General features: G+C 37.0%; 1 protein-coding gene across 1 annotated transcript in view; it reads right to left on the bottom strand.

Moving 5' to 3' along the window:
- WDFY3 (WD repeat and FYVE domain containing 3) overlaps positions 1-19341 on the bottom strand; it is a 235221-nt gene that overhangs the window by 162199 nt on the left and 53681 nt on the right. The window contains exons 2-3 of the mRNA XM_008693320.2: positions 12171-12381; positions 2014-2137 (exon numbers count right to left, since the gene is read on the bottom strand). Coding sequence (XP_008691542.2) covers positions 2014-2137; positions 12171-12381 — 335 coding nt within the window. The remainder of the gene's footprint in view (positions 1-2013; positions 2138-12170; positions 12382-19341) is intronic.

Below are 19341 nucleotides of genomic sequence, written 5' to 3'. Positions count from 1 at the left end.
GTTCTAAGCCCTGGTACTTGAAAGGCTGTCAAGCCTAAAGCCATCACCTTCCTTGACAAAAAGAAAGGAACCCATCTTACACAGTAACAGTCAAAAATTTTTTTCACTAATGGGATTTCTAAAAAAACAAAACAAAACAAAACACACATACGCACATAAAACCCAAAACCTTAAATGGTAACTTTCCTACATCTTTTTCTCAGAAAGCTGCTGGAAAAGATGCCTCAACAAAAATGAAAATGTTAGTTTGAGAAAAAAAGACGCCTGGAGATTCAGGAAACAGGCTCCATCACAAAGTGGAAAAGACATCCCAGACGACGTGAGTGGAAATGTAAAAAGGACAGCTGTGCAGCTGGCCTAGGGAGCAACCAACACGGATTAACGGATTAACGCAAGCCAGAAAGTTATGGAAGAGCTATTTGCAAGATGAAACTGAGGGAATATCTGATGCCTTCAATCATATTGAGGGGAGATTCAGAAAAACATTTTAGCAATAGGGGACGAATGTGTGATGAAAATCTAGTAAATAAAAAACAGGCAATTATTAACTCAGTTGCAGGTGGAAAAGAAGTTTTCAAGAAAAGAAATCACAGAATACCATAGGATTCATCTTAAAATAGTGTTTCACAGTCTATACAAGATAATACTGATCTAATCAAATTATGACAGTGCAATATTGGAGGGGCTTAGGAAGCACGCAAGTACAGGCAGTGGTGGTAAGCTTTAGAGAGTGAAAGTCTCTAAAGACTTTTTCTTTTTTTTCTTTTGTGGGAAGTCAAAAGATAGCATCTAAACGTAAAAAAACAAGGGCACACACGGTAAGCACATAATTTAGAGACACAGAAGTAAATATAAAAAAAAATTTTTTTTTAAATAAGTGTGAGAAATGGAGTTGAACTAGGATGGCAGAAGGGAGATGCCATTTTCAATAAACCTTTTAATTATCTGACCTTAAGTACGTGACTATATCATGTTAATAAAGAATAAATTTAAAAAGAAGATTGTTGAACAAAAGCTTTACTGTTAGTATTGGAAAAATAATAATTTGATGGCCTGAAAAGGTAAGTGATTGTCCAAAGGGACATTATAAAGAGAATTTAAATAATCAATTTATCAGTCTAATGCTTCAATAAGAAAGCTACCACTCAAATGATCATTACAAAACCAAAATAACAAAATAAAACAAAGTCAAGATAAAAATCCCTCAGACATACTGTTAAGTTAGAAAATGACTAATGGTAAATAAAATCAAGAAAGCTTATTTTAATTTTGGGTAAAGGGATGATACCTTATGAAGTTTAAAATTACCTAATTATGAATAAGAACAGTTATTCAGGAAGCATTCATAAAAAGCCGACTATATGTAAAGATTATAGGTTAAAGACCCTAAGCAGTTTATGGTCTAATAGGAAGATAAAGACACACACATAAATAACCACTGGTGGAACTGAGAAACAAAGAGCAGTTCCAAAGAGAAAGCTTTTCTTTTGATTAAGGGAATTAAGAAACATTCCATCAAAGAGGTGTGATTTAATCCAAACTTCAAAGATTTAGACATACTGGTGTCGGGGGTTGGGGACAGAGTCTCCCTTCTGGGTGAACCATCATAAGTAAAGGATAAAAATAAGAACACTGATATGTTCATGACTACAAGCAGCTTCATTTGGTTGAAATATAGAAAAGAAAACAAGAAATAAAACATGGACTTAAAAAAAAAATTCAGATGGCCAGATCTAGGATTTGCCTTGAATGTCATGGTAGGAATCTGGATTTTGTTCAGAAGGAAACAGAGTTTTTGGGAGAGCGGGGGTGGGGATGGGAGGTCCAAGGATGATGTCCTTGAGTACAACTGCTCCACTTGAAGGGAAATATTGAACCAACCAACAGCAGAGAGTGAGGGACAGGTAATTAAAACCCACGTGGATAAAACTGGCTCAATTTTCTCTTTAATTTTAATAGCACTTTTACCAAATAGCCTATTCAAATAGTTTTTGCTGGTTTCAGTAAAAATACCTGTGGATTTGTTTGATGCTCTCCTTCGAATTTCTGTCACCATCAATCGTGAGACTTGGGTTGTGAACTGCAGAAGGTCAGAAAATTTTTCTGTCATTGTATTTGGCGGAGCATTTCCAAAAACCTGTGGATGAAAAAGAAAATTTTAGTTAAGCATTGTCAACTACTGACTTTCATTCGATACATTTCAAAATGTGGTAGGACTTAAAAATCAAGTCAAAAAAGTATTCTTATACAGATATTTTGAATCTGAATAATATGTTTAAAATACAACTCTCAATAAATCCTATCTAGCCACATTTCCTAGTACATATTATACAATCTTTTGAATAGAATGATTAAATAAATGAAATAAACATCAAAGAGTAGTTATCTATAAAATTTCAATCAATCTTACTGGTAAACTTTAGAAAGCACGTTTCTCTGAAGAGATCTAAATTAAGAATTTAAAGAAAGGGGAGCCTGGGTGGCTCAGTGGGTTAAGCTTTGGACTCTGGGTTTAGGCTTAGGTCATGATCCAGGGGTCTTGAGATGGAGCCAAGCAGAGCCCCGCCCTGGATATGGGTCTGCACTCAGCAGGAAGTCCGCTTGAAGATTCTCTTCCTCTCCCACTGGCCCGGCTTCCCCAAATGTGCACTCTCTCTCTAAAATAAATAAATAAATCTTTAAAAAAAAGAATTTAGAGAAAAATGGTAAGGTTCTATGATGGCACATAGATTACATCAGATGGTGAAAAGCAGGGATTTATCTATGGTTAAGTCTTAGGCTGAGTATAGAATTCACTACACTCATGCTATAGCTCAGAATTTCTAAATTCTACAAGAATTCCCAAAACAAGACTGTTAGGAAAAAGACTAAAGAAAATGAATGTGAGGGTTATGAAATACCCTTGTTTTAATTAAAAATCTAAGACAAATGAACTTAAGAATAAATAATTCTTTTTAAAAAAAAGATTTTATTTATTTAGAGAGATTGCACACAGGTGAGCAGGGGGAGGGGCAGAGAGAGAGGGAGAGAGAGAATCTCAAGCAGACTCCCTGTTGAGTGTGGAGCCCTACGAGGGGAAGAGCTCAATCTGAAGACCCATGGATCATGCATGACCTAAGTCTAAACCAAGAGTCGGAAGCTTAACCCACTAGGCGCCCCTAGAATACATAATTCTTAAAGATAAACCAGTGTGGGCTCAGCAAAGAGGATAAGAAAATGCAACCTGGACTGCCAGTCTTGGGGAAAAAATGGCTATATAACTGGATGTATCCTGAAATATTATTTTGAAAAATGTTCTTTATAGCGAGAAGGAAATCCGGTCTTCTGAAACTATTATGATAGCTTTCTATCATAATACTAATCACACAGTATTTTGTATTCTTATTATGTGTTCAAATGTCACTACAAAAGGATGGAACATATCTTACTCATCTTTGTATTTGACTTTGCCTTAATTTATAGAGATGTTCCCTAAATACGTTTGTTCATTTATATGCTGTCTCCCACCCCCATAACAACAGATTCTGGAGAACATTTAAGTAGCACTGAAGAATACATAAATTATAACATGAGAATATAAACTATAATTAAGAAAGAAAACAAAAACAAGGAAATAAACCACAGCTAGGGAATGGATGGGGGAAAAAAAGACTAAAAATCTAAGTAAAAATCTAAGATCAAAAGACCAATTCTGTATTTGCTGTGTTTTGGTCATAAATTTTGGCTCAAATATACAAAAGAGAAAACCTACTCTATTACATGGTTCACAATGTCTTTAGGTAAGAAAAAAATATATTTAAGGAAGTATCTCTATTTTCATACTATACCATAAAAACTTCCTTCCAAGGATCCTCAAAAAAGGATATAACTTATAATGTAATATTCTTGTAACAGAAATTTATTTCTTACATTCTTAGAACAGATACTATATTCCTTACAATCGCCTTCAAACTGAGCTGAAACTACCAAACAAACAAATCAATTCTACAGGGTACACTTTTCTTCGGCTATAAAGACTGTTCATTAACTTGACACAGGAGTAATTTTACATTATCTCAAAGAACAAATAAACTCTACTTTTCAAGACCTCAATAAATTGTTTCCGGCTGAGATATTGATAAATGTTGTACATTTATAGCTCAACTGGGTCACTTGTTAGTAAGACCCATATTCTTCAACAAATTAGAGGCAAATTAGAAATTGAGAAGCCTAATAATGACACACACTTGAATAACCATTCTACTTCCAACTCAAGAGATGTGAGTACGTAACTATTGTTTATTAAACAATTGTGTATTTTGCTAAGGTAATTATGAACCCTTTCATCAAAATAATTTATAACAGGCAAATATTCCTATTACCCAGAATATATTAATATATATTTTGCTCCTAAGAACTATTAAGAGCTATTTTATTCTGAAGAGTTACGAAGACAACTTCATAAAATAATAAGATAATTTCTTAGACAGTATATGGATATTCAAGCAGTCTTCACAGTAGGTGAATAATACATTGTTAAAAATGCAGTTAACTTGGGGCACCTGGGTGGCTCAGTTTGTTAAACGTCCGACCACTGATTTCTGCTCAGGTCATGATCTCAGCATTTTGAGATCAAGCCCTGCATTGGGCTCCACACTGGGGGTGGAGCCTGCATAAAATTCTCTCTCTCCCTCTGTTTCCCCACAGCACCCCCCTGCTCACTTAAAAAAAAAAAAAAAGAGGGAAAAAAAAAAAAAGAAACCTAACTTTTCACACAAATCCTGATATTTAACTGCTTTATTGTCATGAGAAACTTTTTTTCAAAAGATACGTCTTCCTTGAACTGACCAAATCACTATTATGGAAGAGTTATGTCCTATTTGCTAATTTGAAATGAACAACTATTGCTTCTTTGACATAAAGAACTTTTAGTCTAGTGACTCATTCTTTTCATTTATTCACTCATAAATATTTATTGATCTCCTATATATGCCAGGCAGCATCTGGAGTCATGAATACAAAGGTAAACAGAAAGTTGTGAGCACCAAAGTAAACGAAGCAACGAGGATTCCCATGCTTGTGGAGCCCACATTTTAGGACAGGAGACAAACATAAATTAAGAATGGAAATTACATTAGTGATACATTCTAAAAGAAGTAAACAGGGTAAGTGGAAGGGAATGCCTATGGTGGGGACAGGCTCTCCCTGAGACGACACTGGCATGAAGGAGTGACATAGTACATAGGAGACAAAGTCACACAATTCAGAGCACCAAAGAAAAAGTGTGCTGGGCAGCATGAAGAGCTGTGTTAAGACCTCCGGGTGGACACGAGACCGGGGTGAGGAATCCAAAGGCTGGTGCAACTGGAATGTATTTTATGAGATGGGAAATGTGCAAGGTAAGGCTGGAGAGGTACAAGGACTAAAACATGAACTGACATTTAGATAATACTGAATATATAAGGTAGCAAAGAATAGAGATTTTTCTGTGATTAACTTCAACAATTAAATCTAAAAATATTAGGTACGTATTTAGCCACCTTCCACAAATAGCGATATTACTTGAAAATACACAATGCTTCAATCATGTGCTTAAATGTGTGCTACAGAGGATGAAGCATGGAGCTGGGAACCCAAGGAGGCCTGGCTTCTCCTCACCCTCAGACACTACTGGTCCAATTTTTCTCGTTCTCCATTTCCCCATTTGCCTAGGGACAGAGTCAAGCAAGAGACTGATAGTAATACATTCAACTCAGAAGAAATATATGTGACATTCATAACTCAGATTAAAAAAAAAAAAAAAAGCAGTGAGGAACAAACATGCCGTCTACCAAATTCAAGAAAAATACTAGTTACCAAGCAAGGAGCATTTATAATGTGCCTAGCACTATTCAAATACTTGATATGTAATATCATTTAAATCTCATAAAATCCTATATAGTGTTCTCATTTTACAGATAAGGAACTTAAAGTTTAAAGAAGTTGAACAACTTAAGCCAGAAGGTGGTGGAGACAGAATTCAAAATTAGGTCTGTCTGATTCCAAGCCGTGCTCTTAATCACTCAGTACTATGTTGTCTCATAACTTCATATGAACCCTATCACTGTCACTTTACACAGTTTCACCTTAAGAGGGGAACAGCATGGTTAGACTTGATTTCAGAAGAGTCATTTTTAATAGTGACCTGAATTACAGAAAATTTTCTGGCACTTCCTCAACAAAATGTTTTTGGCATACTCAGGGAGAATAAATTAATAGTGTTATTTAATGCCATGTACAACACAGGAGCTCAATATAGGGATGCGTGGGTGGCTCAGTCAGTTAAGTGTCTGCCTTTGGCTATGATCACAGGGTCCTGGGATAAGGCCCCACATCCAGCTCCTTGTTCAGTGGGGAGTCTGCTTCACCCTCTGCCTGCCGCTCTCCCTCTGACAAATAAATAAATAAAATCTAAAAAAAAAAGAAGCAGCAGCTCAATTTATATTTGTTGCTGAATAAAGCTACTCAAATAAAAATTTATTAAATATGACTAATAAGAGAGGTTGGAATTTTTACAAAGTTTTCTAAAACGGTGTCCTTTGTCTCCTAAACATATGTAATATCTAAAATTCAGTTACATTGTACTGACCATCAGGAGTCCTGGACTAATTTGCTATATATAACAGATTTAAAAACTTAACAATGAAGATATAATTGCATTATTTCATAGTAAATGAGTCTTATTAATTAATATAAATGATTAGGAAAACATGTATATCCTCCTGGTTTCTAAGAAGGACCACCAACTCAAGAGAAAAGAAACTGAGAAGGCTCAGTCCCTTTCTCTTCTTTGGGATATGCCTGCCTCGTAGGAACATGCACTCTCATCGGCTCTGCATGGGGCTTGCAACCATCCAGTTTTGCCAGGGGCTATAAGAAAATAGAGCTATTTCAGATGCGAATTTAGCAAATCCTTTGTTGCACAGACCTAAGCTATACTGTCCAATATCAACTGTATTGCTATTATGTAATAAGTACTAAACTGTATATTGTAAATACAAAGCTATAAAAATGTAAATGGTTAACCTGTCTGACTTCTGATTGATCTCTCATTTGGTTCTCAACTTGAGTATTCTTCCTTTAAAGCCAACAATTTAAAAAAGTAAAGGTCACTTGAAGGGATAAAAAAAGAAAAACACTATATTCAACTTAGGTGCTTCTCAAATAATTCAAAAACAGGGGAGTTTCTAAAAGAAGATCTAGTTAGTAAAATTATATTTTAAGATTTTATTTATTTATGTGACAGAGAGACAGCCAGCGAGAGAGGGAACACAGCAGGGGGAGCGGGAGAGGAAGAAGCAGGCTCCCAGCGGAGGAGCCCGATGTGGGGCTCGATCCCAGAACGCCAGGATCACGCCCTGAGCCGAAGGCAGACGCTTTTAACGACTGCGCTACCCAGGCGCCCCTAAAATTATATTTTAAAACACACAATGAAGTATGATAACATATACCATGGTAATTAACAATAGCAGTTAATTTTTAGATGACTAAAATGTTATTCATTTTTGAATAGTTTAAGCCAAGTATTTTGTCAATAAGCTTTTGTTCTTAAGACTAAAAAGGTTAATTATTTTTAAGAATGCTGGATAAATATTATTCAGCTATTCTCAGACTCCACCATCACCTCTCAGATGACAACAGCAGTCTCCTTGCAGGACTGTGATAAAGACCAGAGGAGGCAGCTGAAGGCCTCAGCATGAGCCCTGGCCCAGAAAAAGGACTCAACACATGTCATTTCTCAACCTGTGTCTCTTAAAGGCAAAACTCACACAATGAAATAACACTACTGAGCACTCCTTAAAAACGATTCCGTAGATAGATGCTCATGTCTATCAGCAATGGTTTATTTGCCATTTAGTACGAATCAAGCAAAGTCTCAAAAACTGATAGTACAATTCCTTTTTAGCAATCATCGTAGGAACTCTAGAGCCATACTGACATATTCTCTCAACAAAGCTATTTCTTTCTTTTTTCCTTTATTTTTTTTTTTTTTTAAGAGAGGGAGGAAGGGGGGAAGAGACAGAGGGAGAGAGAGAAAACCTTAAGGAGGCTCCATGTCCCAGCACAGAGTCCAATGCAGGTCTCGATCTCACAACCCTGAGATTATGACCTGAGCCAAAATCATGAGTCAGACACTTAACCGACTGAGCCATCCAGACACCCCTCATCAAAGCTATGTCTTAGCAGTGGAGAATGTTCATGTAATGGTAAAACACTAAATAAATACAGCTATGTATTTCAAACTTAATGGATGGGATGTCTTAGCTAAGGATAATTTAATTTGTTATTGACAATCCAGTGAACACTATATATTTTTTAAATTGGTCACAATGGTACAGAAATAAGTTCCTATTTTTTCATTAGTTAAGAGCTGAGTGACTTTTATGATATTTAAGTCACTCACTGTATTGGAGGTGTAAGGCAATGCATATATACATACATACATACATACATATATATATATATATATATATATGCTTTTACTCAGGCAATTAAAAACTTTTCACTTGAAAGAATAATGAAACTTACGACAATACAGAACACAAGAGAACTAAGTCACAGTCTAAGCAACAGAGAATCATTAAACCTCTCAAATCTACCTTTTTTCTAAAAAACCAAATATTTAGATGATTCTTCCAGACTAAGCCTCACTTGAATAGGCTATAGAAGCCTAACTGATGAAATACATGGGACACATATGTACGATATGACTTATTAATTTATGTTAATAGCTGAGAACAACTGCCCTGACTATTCTGAACGTTATCATCATTTACACGTGAAGTCTGAGAGAAGGAAATTACCTCAAACTATTCAGTAGGCAATAGTACATCGTGACATTGAGGTAAAACAAAAATAAAAAGATTAAAAAAAGAGGGGCGCCCGGGTGGCTCAGTCGTTAAGCGTCTGCCTTCGGCTCAGGGCGTGATCCCGGCGTTATGGGATCGAGCCCCACATCAGGCTCCTCCGCTGGGAGCCTGCTTCTTCCTCTCCCACTCCCCCTGCTTGTGTTCCCTCTCTTGCTGGTTGTCTCTCTCTGTCAAATAAATAAATAAAATCTTAAAAAAAAAAAAAAAAAAGATTAAAAAAAGAAACAAACAACTTCCCAGAACTGATTCCAATAAAAATTAATGACTGTTACCTCACCAGGGCTTGAAAAAGAAGGCTTGTCCGCAGTCAGTTCTCTCTCTTTCAAAACAGCTAATTTAAAAAAAAAACAAAAAAAACAAAAAAAACAAAACAGCTAATTTAAACCTTTCCCCACTTCTCCTCGTGTGCCCATCTCCTCCCTCCACCACTCTCAGCTTTTTATTTCATAGATTACAACAATGAACATCCTCTAACTGTACTAAAGTTTGCACCCGCTCTTCCCTTCCACCCAGCCCGACGGCTGATATGTGAAGTGATTTTACTATTCTCGTTCTCCTCCCGCCCCTCTACCTTACCAGCAAAACCTCAATCCCAATAAATAATGTATCTACCTGCCTCCTCTCACTACTACACACGTGCTGTGGAGCACTTCCTGCAAGAGAAAGATCACACACCCACATGGATAAGATCCAGTACAAATTTATCATCTCCAACTTTCACTGGACCCTCAAGACCCTTTAATTCTTTTACCATCCTTTTCAACTACCTCTCTCATTCCCTTTCGTAATATTCCCAATCATCACAATTTCCTTAAGCCCCCTAACTCAACTTACTCCAAGGCTCTTAACAGATCACATCTCCTGTTGGTGACTGTAAGAAATCGAGGTCATCCAGCAAGATTTTATTCAACTTCCCACCTAACTACAAATCATATTCACACCCAAGAAAATGGCTCTTCTGCAGGATGGAGTATCTTTCTCCTACTCAAGACTCACCTGCCCCCCTCCCATAATTTGACTCCGTGCTCTCCTCCCTCAATTTCACTCTTAAAAATTTCCAAATTTCCCCTTCTGCTCATTTCTTCCCTTCTCTTTATGAGCCAACATCTCCTTCATCTTTAGAAAGCAAAACACTAGAAACATACTGAAAAAACCCTTTCGTCACCAAGTTCATGTCCATCAATCTCTTTCATTTCAAATTTCTACAAGCCCAGTATATACTTACTATCTCTTTTCATCTCCCATTCACTCCTCAACTCACCGCTTTCTGGCTCTGCCATTCTACTAACTTACAAACTAGCAAATTTTATGAACGTTTTTCGGTCCTCATCTTACTGGGTCTCTCTATGGTACATGGTAGTGTTGACTACTCTCTTTCTTACATTTATCTTTTGAGCTCTATAACCACCCCTCTCCTGATTTTTTTTGTACTGCTACTGACCAGCTCCTGTTCTATATCCTTCATGGGTTCCCCTTCTTCCATTAAACATTCACATTCTCCATTGCTGATCTTTAGCCTAATGCTCTTCTCACTTGGCAGTATAAGCCATGAGTAATCTCTCATCCCCTTCCAGGGTTGCAACTACCCCATCTGTGCCAGAGCCTCCAAACCACATATCCAGCCAAATCCTCTACCTGAGCTTCTTACTGAATACATGCACTTGGGAAGCTCGCAAATAGTTCAGACTCAATGATACAAACAGAATCTATCTTTTACAACTTTCTTTCTCAGCAATTGGGAAAAACATTCCCAATTAGTTTCCCAAATTAGAAACCTAATAGATCGCTTACCTTGATCCCTTCTATTCTCTTATTCTATTGCTTAAAATACTTCATTGGTTCCGCACTCCTCCAGGAAAAAGTATTGGCTCCTAATACAACATACAAATCCATCATGATGTACCTCCTATCAATCTTGACAGTCTTATTTTATGTTCCTCCTCGATATAAAATCAACTTCTTGGGCTCTTTATAGATGCTGGTACATATTAAAATATTTGTTGCCTTTTTTTTTTTTTTTTAAGATTATTTATTTATTTATTTGACAGAGAGACAGTCAGTGAGAGAGGGAACACAGCAGGGAGAGTGGGAGAGGAAGAAGCAGGCTCCCAGCGGAGGAGCCTGATGTGGGACTTGATCCCAGAACGCCGGGATCACGCCCTGAGCTGAAGGCAGACGCTTAACGACTGCGCCACCCAGGTGTCCCTAAAATATTTGTTGCCTTTTATCTTGACTCATGCTTTAACCTCTAATTATCTTCTTGGTTAATTTGGTCCAGTTAATTCCAATTGGGCTAAATAATGCTTATCTTTTAAGGCCTCAAGAATCACATCATATTCTTGTTAAGATTAACCTATTTATATGAGAGAGAGAGAGAGAGCATGCATGTGCGCACTAGAGTAGATGAACGGCAGAGGGAGAGAGAGAGACTCTCGAGAAGACTCCACACTGAGCACAGAGCCCAATGCAGGGCTCGATCCCACCACTCTGAAATCATGACCTGAGCCGAGCTCAAGAGTCGGATGTTCAACTGACTGAGCCACCCAGGCACCTCCACATCACATTCTTTAAGGAGACTTCCCTTCCCTAATCCCCACAGACTTTTATACAACTTTCTTTCAAGGGGTGCCCTTCAAGGCTAAAAAAGCTAAAAGTAGCAGCAGTAATTGGCAGTGAAGAGTGGTGGGGCATCTAAAAGCCCCATGGAACTACCTGACTTTTAAACTATGTACGTGTACACCTTTGATAGAAATTTAAAATTATTTTAAATATCCCCACCAAGACTGCTACATGTAATCAACTTGACAAAATACCTTAAAAAATTAACTCTATTTAGACTCTCTTGGGCCCATAACTATCCTCTTTCAAAATCTCTTACAGAAAACCTGCCAAACAACAAAGCAAACTGAGATGATTCTGTAAAGTGTACAAAATACTTGGGCAATTACATTCTTTGGTGCAATAAACCATCATTTCAAAAAAATAAAGGAAATAACAAATGGTAATTTATAACTTATCGCTCTTCCAAAACTCACCATTATAGGAACATTTTACAGAATGCTCAGTCTTCCTTTTATCTGTTAGAACTAAATGGAATTTACTCTGACCAGATGTCAGATAAAGTCACATGGCTTTACAGCAAATTGAAAGGAAGGAATGAAAATATCAAGCTTCTCAAAAACTCATTCTATCACTTTTTCCTCTCTGTGATTTACAATAATCTTAAAATTCCTGCAGTGCTAGCCAGTCCTGGAAGGCATGGCCTTGGCAGCCTAGACTTACCCTGTTGAACACTGGCAGCATCATGTACAGCTTCTCCTCTTGCTCCTTCTGAGTCATGTGCCGGGGAGGGTGGCACAACTCCGTGAAGAGACGGCGGAGGTGCATCAGTCCTAAGGCGTTGTCTTGGGGGCTGCACTCCTCCTGCCTCGGTCGCCCCATGATCCTCTTCACCATGTTCATCTTGGCTGGTTGGTGATAAACACTTCTAATTCTGTGGGAAGATGTTCATACGCAGTCAAAATGTCATCATTCTGACCAGCTCAAGAGCTTATAAAATGTCAGAAAGACATTTTTTTCTACCCCTTTAAATAGAAAAGGTAGAGAGGCAAAGCTAATTTTGATAAGTCTCCCTAAGTGAAAAATTAGGAATCATGGCACCCAATATTCCTACTGGCTTTGGTGCAAAAATGTAAAACATTAAATGTAAAACATTAAATGTAAAACATTAATTGGACACATATTAAATGTTTCCAGTTAAGTTAGTCATATGAAGTTCAACAAATAAAGGGACCAAAGATCCTACTATTAATATGTTGCTTAAGAGCTGAGCATATGTAAAAAGAATGAAGAATAGAAAGTTCACCCTCATCTCAAAACAACCAAAAAAACAAAACAAAACACCTATCCCCAAACATGAAATTTTCTATTTTTAATTATTTTTTTTCTAGATGAAGGATTACAGTTTGGGTACCTGTTTGAAGAGTCTACTTTGTTATAGTTTGAAAACATGCAAATTAAAACGAATGCATCCCAATATATTTTACAAATCATAAGAAGACAGTAAAAATTTTCATACACCTGAAGACCACTTTTTGAAACTATAGTTTGAAACCCCTTGGCAGGTCATGTTAATTCAGTTAGTGGATCATGATGAGCATTAAAACAAAACAAAACAGTGAAATAGAAGATATTGGAATACACATAGTAAGGGTGATTATTATTTCATGAAACTTATTTTAGGTAATTCATGCATACTAAATCACAATGTAAAATGTATCCCTGGCTAGAGCTGCAGTTAACGAATAAACAAACCAACCACTGGGTTAGAATATGTACCAGAATCAATAACACTAAGCATTCAGAAAGCATCATCAGCCCTTTTCAACCACCACTAACTGTGCCAACAATTAGCTAATTTCAGACACAAAAAGGATATTTTACAAAAGGAACCAGGAAGGCTATGAGGACATTATGAATATACTGAATCTGAATAAAGGCAATTTGCTTTTTAAACTGAAGAAAAACAGGAATAACCCAAGATTACTTTTTAATTTCGCTGCATAACCACATAAGTCAGTAATGCCATTTCCTAAGAAATGAAAAGATTACTGCGAGGCTAGAGCTTTACTTACTAAACATCTGTCTACTGATTTTAAAACTCTAAGAAGAACTGGCATCTTAAATATGCTTGCCCTTGAGAATTTTGAATGAACTCCATATTTGGCCACGGGTACATGCTTCTGCGCTCTAGCAGTCTGCAACAGGCGGCCACAGGGGCCTCAGCTCAGGTGAGGAGCAGAAAGACACTGCCTAGAGCTCGGCCAGGGACGCTGTCTAAGGGGTCCAATCCTGGGGAAGAGTGTCCAGACACACAGGCAAAGGCTGAAAGAGCCTCTACACCACAAAATGACAAACAAAAGGTTGTCCAGTTTAAAGCCGTTTAACGTTATTTCCTCCTCGGAAAATACGTAAGTCCTCCAACTACAAGGATTTTAACAAATAGATTCAATCACCTATGTGCTATTTACAGTCCCGGAGAGCCCCAGAACAAAACTAAAATTTGAAGTAAATTATAAAACTTTTGACAATTAGCTAACATTTTAGAGTATGCTTATCTTTGCTCTTTTTCCTTAGCCCACAGCTAGAGTTCATAATCTAGACAGTCCTGGAGAGGGCTGAGGAGGTTCACGTTCCTCTAACACTTCAAAAACATTTTTAAGAGATCCCAGCTTTCCAGCGGTCTATGTCATTTTTTAAAAAGTCAAGTATCGTTCCATATTAGAGTTTCAAAGCTCTTTCAGACCTCCTTAGCTCTTCATTCTACCTTAAGCAAGTGGGGGGAAGAGCGATTAACTCTACCTTTCCATAAGGCCCTGAGACAAGAGCAACTTGCTCAAAACCTCACAGTGGTAAAGAACTGGATGAGAATCCAGACCTCCTACCTCCTGGTCGAGTGTCCTTCCTGCTTACTCATATTCACGTGCCTTTTTTAGATTTTTTAAAAAAGATTTTATTTATTTATTTGACAGAGAGAGCACAAGCAGGGGGAGCAGCAGGCAGAAGGAGAGGGAGAAGCAGGCTCCCTGGAGCAGGGAGCTCAGGGGGGGGGGTGTCCTTGATCCCAGGACCCTGGGATCATGACTTGGGTCAAAGGCAGATGCTTAATTGTCTGAGCCACCCAAGCGCCCCTTTAAGATTTTATTTTTAAGTTATCTCTACAGCCAACGTGGGGCTCGAACTCACAATCTTGAGATCAAGAGCTGCATGCTCCACTGACTGAGCCAGCCAGGCACCCTCATATGTCTTTTTTAAATTACAGAATTCTTGGAAACTGTAACTAGCATATTCATTTAGCACCAAATAGCAGTTAGAATGGGAAATAAATCTTTTTGATTTTTCTTAAGGTTCTAAACTAATCAACTTTCATTTAAAAAAGAAACCACATGGTCACATAACGACAAATATTAACTAGATGTAATGAAACTATTGTACCATCGTTAATATTTATCTGATACAAAAGGATATATATCAATCAGCTAAGTGGGTTTACTGGTATTTCTCACTCAGATAATCTCAGTGATGGAAAAAAAATTCAGATTCCTCCTTTTCTCCTTACTTATTAGCAAGAAACACTTAAGCATATCAGATTGCTGGATCATTGCTTTGTCTCCACTCCAATATTTATATTTAAAGTAGTATTTAGACCAAGAACTAACATGTTTAAAATACTCTTCGGCAGTGAGAGACTAAAAAGAATAAGCACTTTTCAGTCAAACCTGTACAAACATATCCACGTGAGACAGGTAACTTCAGGTGAACCCCCTTGAATCTTGGGTTTCTCTCAGCTGTAAAATCTTTCCTCACAGCCTTTCTGTAATGCATACATAAAAGAACTTCGTTTCTATTAAGTGCCAAGCACTTTAGTTACATTCAATAATTCTTTTTTCTTCCTTTGAGCCTAATCATGAAACATTTAATCCTTTACATTTACATTTTTAGTTATTTAAGCAAGTAAGGAAAACAGTTCAAGTCTATGTTTTAGAGACTTACACAATGATAAAAGATTACCAAAATATTTTATTTCTTTGTTAGATGCTCAATAAGAGACTTATAAAGCAACATAGAAGAGATATACAAAATTTTATAATAATAATAATAAAAATAATAACAACAACAAACCACAGAATGATTATTTTGGGGACAGTATTATTAGAGGTTTTCAAAATATTTATAAAGATTATTCTCTATAAGAACTAGTTTTCTAATACAAACCCTATTTTGTTTCACAAAAGTGTTTGTACTGCCATAGTGCCAACAGGGGGTTATTTAAATAGCAATGAGATAATTACTGCAATGAGCCCAAGACAATATTTCTTATTCTAATCTCTTGTGTTAATGCTTGAAAACCCCAGATACTTTAACCTTCTCCGCCCAAAATTCTTTAAAGAGTCTGCCATTATTTAAATTACAGAAGGGTATAAAACAAGTAAATAGCCTAAGTTTTCAAAATATATTTGTCAAGTAACTAGCTGCCTTTGAGTAGCTGAGCCAAAAGCTTAAAATAGCTTTCCTTAAAAAAAAAAAAAAAAAAAAAAAAAAAAAAAACTTTAATTCCACAAGAGAAAAAATAAATAGCTCACACAGCTAAGGGAAATCTTATAATTTCTTCAAAGAACTACAAGTAATTTCTCAGGTTTTTATTTTGTGCTTAAACCTTCTGGGGAAAAATCCTATTTTTTTTCTTCACTGTGAAGAGCAAAAGCAGAACTTCTTACACTTTCGAAGAGTGAAGGGCAAATCTTGGCAAGGCTCCCAACAAACACGGTTTATCACCCAGCAATCTAACATATATATACTTTGAAAAAAACCTAGGGTACCTGGGTGGCTCAGCTGGTTAAGCATCTTGGCTCAGGTCATGATCTCAGGGTACTGGCTCTCTGCTCAGTGGGGAGTCTGCTTCCCCCTCTACACCTCCCCCCTGCTCGTGATCTCTCTCCCACTCTCTCTCAAATAAAATCTTTAAAAAAAAGAAAAAAGAAAAGAAAAAGACCTATAGATACAGTGCTGAATTAGAATTTTATTTTTCTGCCTGCTTAAGCATTAAGTTTTTTTGCCTTACCTGAACAGTCATGATCAGATTTTAGCCTCTACAAGATCAGTCACCTCATTTATATGGCAAAATACAATTACTTAAGACCTATTCCTAATATCCCTCATCCCTCCCAGCCTGTCTGTACACTCATCATCCACACATATACTGAACTAGACAACTTCTCAAAGCATCCTTCTGGTGTGCTTCATTTTCTCTCTTCATAGACAAAAGCATATTCCAAAGTCAAAAGCAACTCACTTCCACTTAAGAACATTTCACTTACGTATGATTTCCAAGTACAAGTAGCCACTGTGGCATCTCCCTGACACCTTTCTTAAACTCCTCCCTTCTAGCAGCTTCTACTGCTGTTTTCGGAGCCCCAAAGGCAAATTTACTCTAATAGTTAAATGGCAGTTAGGTTACCTGATATGATTAATATAGTATAATTAAATTATATTATGGAATAAATAAACTTCTGTAAATAAATAAACTTTCAGCTGACCTGAAATCCCCAGCTTTCTCTGAAAGGATATTTTTATGCAAATTGTGTTCCAAATTTTGTATAGGATCTGGAAAAGGATATTTTAGCACAATGCTTCCGTAGTTTATGATTACCTAATACTGATACATTTTTGCATCCCACAACCTCCACTAACTTCTAGTACAAGTCATTCAGCTCAGTGATCATTTATCAGTATCCTCTGTGGATGGCCCAGTGCAGGGAGACTAATAACCTGAGGAGTGAGATGCATATTAGCAAGCTCAAAACTTTCAGGGCCGTACCCTATACATACCCCCAACAGGAATTTCTCTATTTCTGAAATTTCAAATTGTGCAATCTCACTCTGAGATCCTAATTTTCAATCCATCTACTTTTCTCACTCCCTAAATCTGTGGTCTTTACTAAAAATGATACCGGTTAGAAAACTGTATTTACATAAGAAAAGGAGGACTGTCAGAGAAGGAATAAATGAAGATAAAATAAAATTTTATTATTTTTGATGCAAGTATAATTAGCATACACTGTTACACTGGTTTCAAATATACAATACAGTGATCCAACAATTCCATACATGGCTCACTGCTCATCAAGATTAGTGTACTCTTGATCCCCATCACCTACTTAGCGTATCCCCCACCCACTTCCCCTCTGGTAAGCATCAGTTTGTTCTCTAGAGTTAAGAGTCTAGGGATTTTTTGTTTTTGTTTTTCTTTGTTTTGTTTCTTAAATTCCACACATAAAGGAAATCATACAGTATTTGTCTTTATCTGACTTATTCACTTAGCATTCATTATATCCTCTAGCTCCACCCATGTTGTTGCAAATGGCAAGACTTCATTTGTTTTTATGGCTGAATAACATTCCAGAGTGTGTGTGTGTGTATGACATGCCTTCTTTACCCATTCATCTATGGATGGACACCTGGGCTGATTCCGTATCTTGGCTATTGTAAATGCTGCTGCTATAAATATAGAAGCACATATATCTTTTCAAATTAGTGTTTTGTTTTCTTTGGGTAAATACCCAGTAGTGAAATTACTGGATCATATGGTATTTCCATTTTTAAGTTTTACGAAGACTCTCCATGCTGTTTTCTACAGTGGCTGCATGAGCCTGCAATCCCACCAACAGTGTAGGAGGATTCCCTTTTCTCTACATCCTTGCCAATACCTGTCAGAACGGCTAAAACCAAAAATACAAGAAATAAAAAGTGTTTGCGAGGATATAGAGAAATATCAGAGATAAAGAGGGGTATTACATACACACAAGGGTCAACTCTTCAAGTAGATATAACAATCCTTAACATGTATGAGCCTGAGAGTGTCAACCTACATGAAGCAAAAACTGATAATACCTAAAGGAGAAAGACAAATCCACTGTTAGGGTTGAGGCTTCAACAGCCCTCCTATAATAAAGGACAGATCAAGTGTGCAGGAAATCAACACAGATAGTTTACTGAACAGTACTACAGTCAACTGGCTCCACAGTTGATATTTATAAAACACTCCATCCAACAAGATTCTTCTCAAACTTGCATGGCGTGTACTTCAAGACAGATCACACACCGGGCCCTAAATACATCTTAACAAATTTAAAAGCAGAGAAATCATACAAAGTATGCCTTAAGATCACAGTGGAATTAAATAAGAAATCAATAACAAAAGATAGCTGGAAAGCCCCCAAATACTTTATATTAAATAATATACACCTTTAAATAACACATGGAAGAGGTGTCAAGAAAAATTTACAAACATTTTGAACAAAATGAAAATATTACTTATCAAAACGTATGAAATACAGTGAAAGCTGTGGTGAGAGGGAAATTTATAGCACTAAATGCATTTACTACAAAAGAAAAAAGATCTAAAACCTTTCCAACGTGTCTCTGCCCATACCTTGTCTGGTGCAGGTCTCCCTGCTGTGTCTTTACACTTCTGTGCCTCAGCACATCCTGAACCCTTTCCTGGGGGGAGGAAGGGAAGGGTTAGGGGGGCCTTTCCCTTCCAGCTTATCTGCAGTTACCTAATTACTACTAATAATCCTTTAAATCTCAGGTCAAGTGTCCCTCTTCTAGAAAGCATTCCCCAATGTCCCAGTTTGACAGAGATGCTCCCTTCTTTGTCCCCCATACAATCCTGTGCATCTCTTTATCATAGCATTTCTCACGATGTTATGTAACTGTTATATGGTTTTTTTCCCAGCACTGGACAAATAATGTAAGCTTATGGAAGGCAAAGTATTCAACTTTCTCCCCCGATAGTTAACACCTGGCAAATAAGAGGCAGGCAACAAGTAATTGATAAATGAGTAAATAGTAATCAATAAAAGTTTAGAAGATGAATGAACTAGAGGCAGAT

Source organism: Ursus maritimus, unplaced genomic scaffold, assembly GCF_017311325.1.
Source record: "Ursus maritimus isolate PB19 unplaced genomic scaffold, ASM1731132v1 scaffold_8, whole genome shotgun sequence".
In the NCBI taxonomy this organism is placed as follows: domain Eukaryota; kingdom Metazoa; phylum Chordata; class Mammalia; order Carnivora; family Ursidae; genus Ursus; species Ursus maritimus.
Note: the sequence above shows the minus strand (reverse complement) of the source record. Positions and strands in the feature narration are given on the sequence as shown.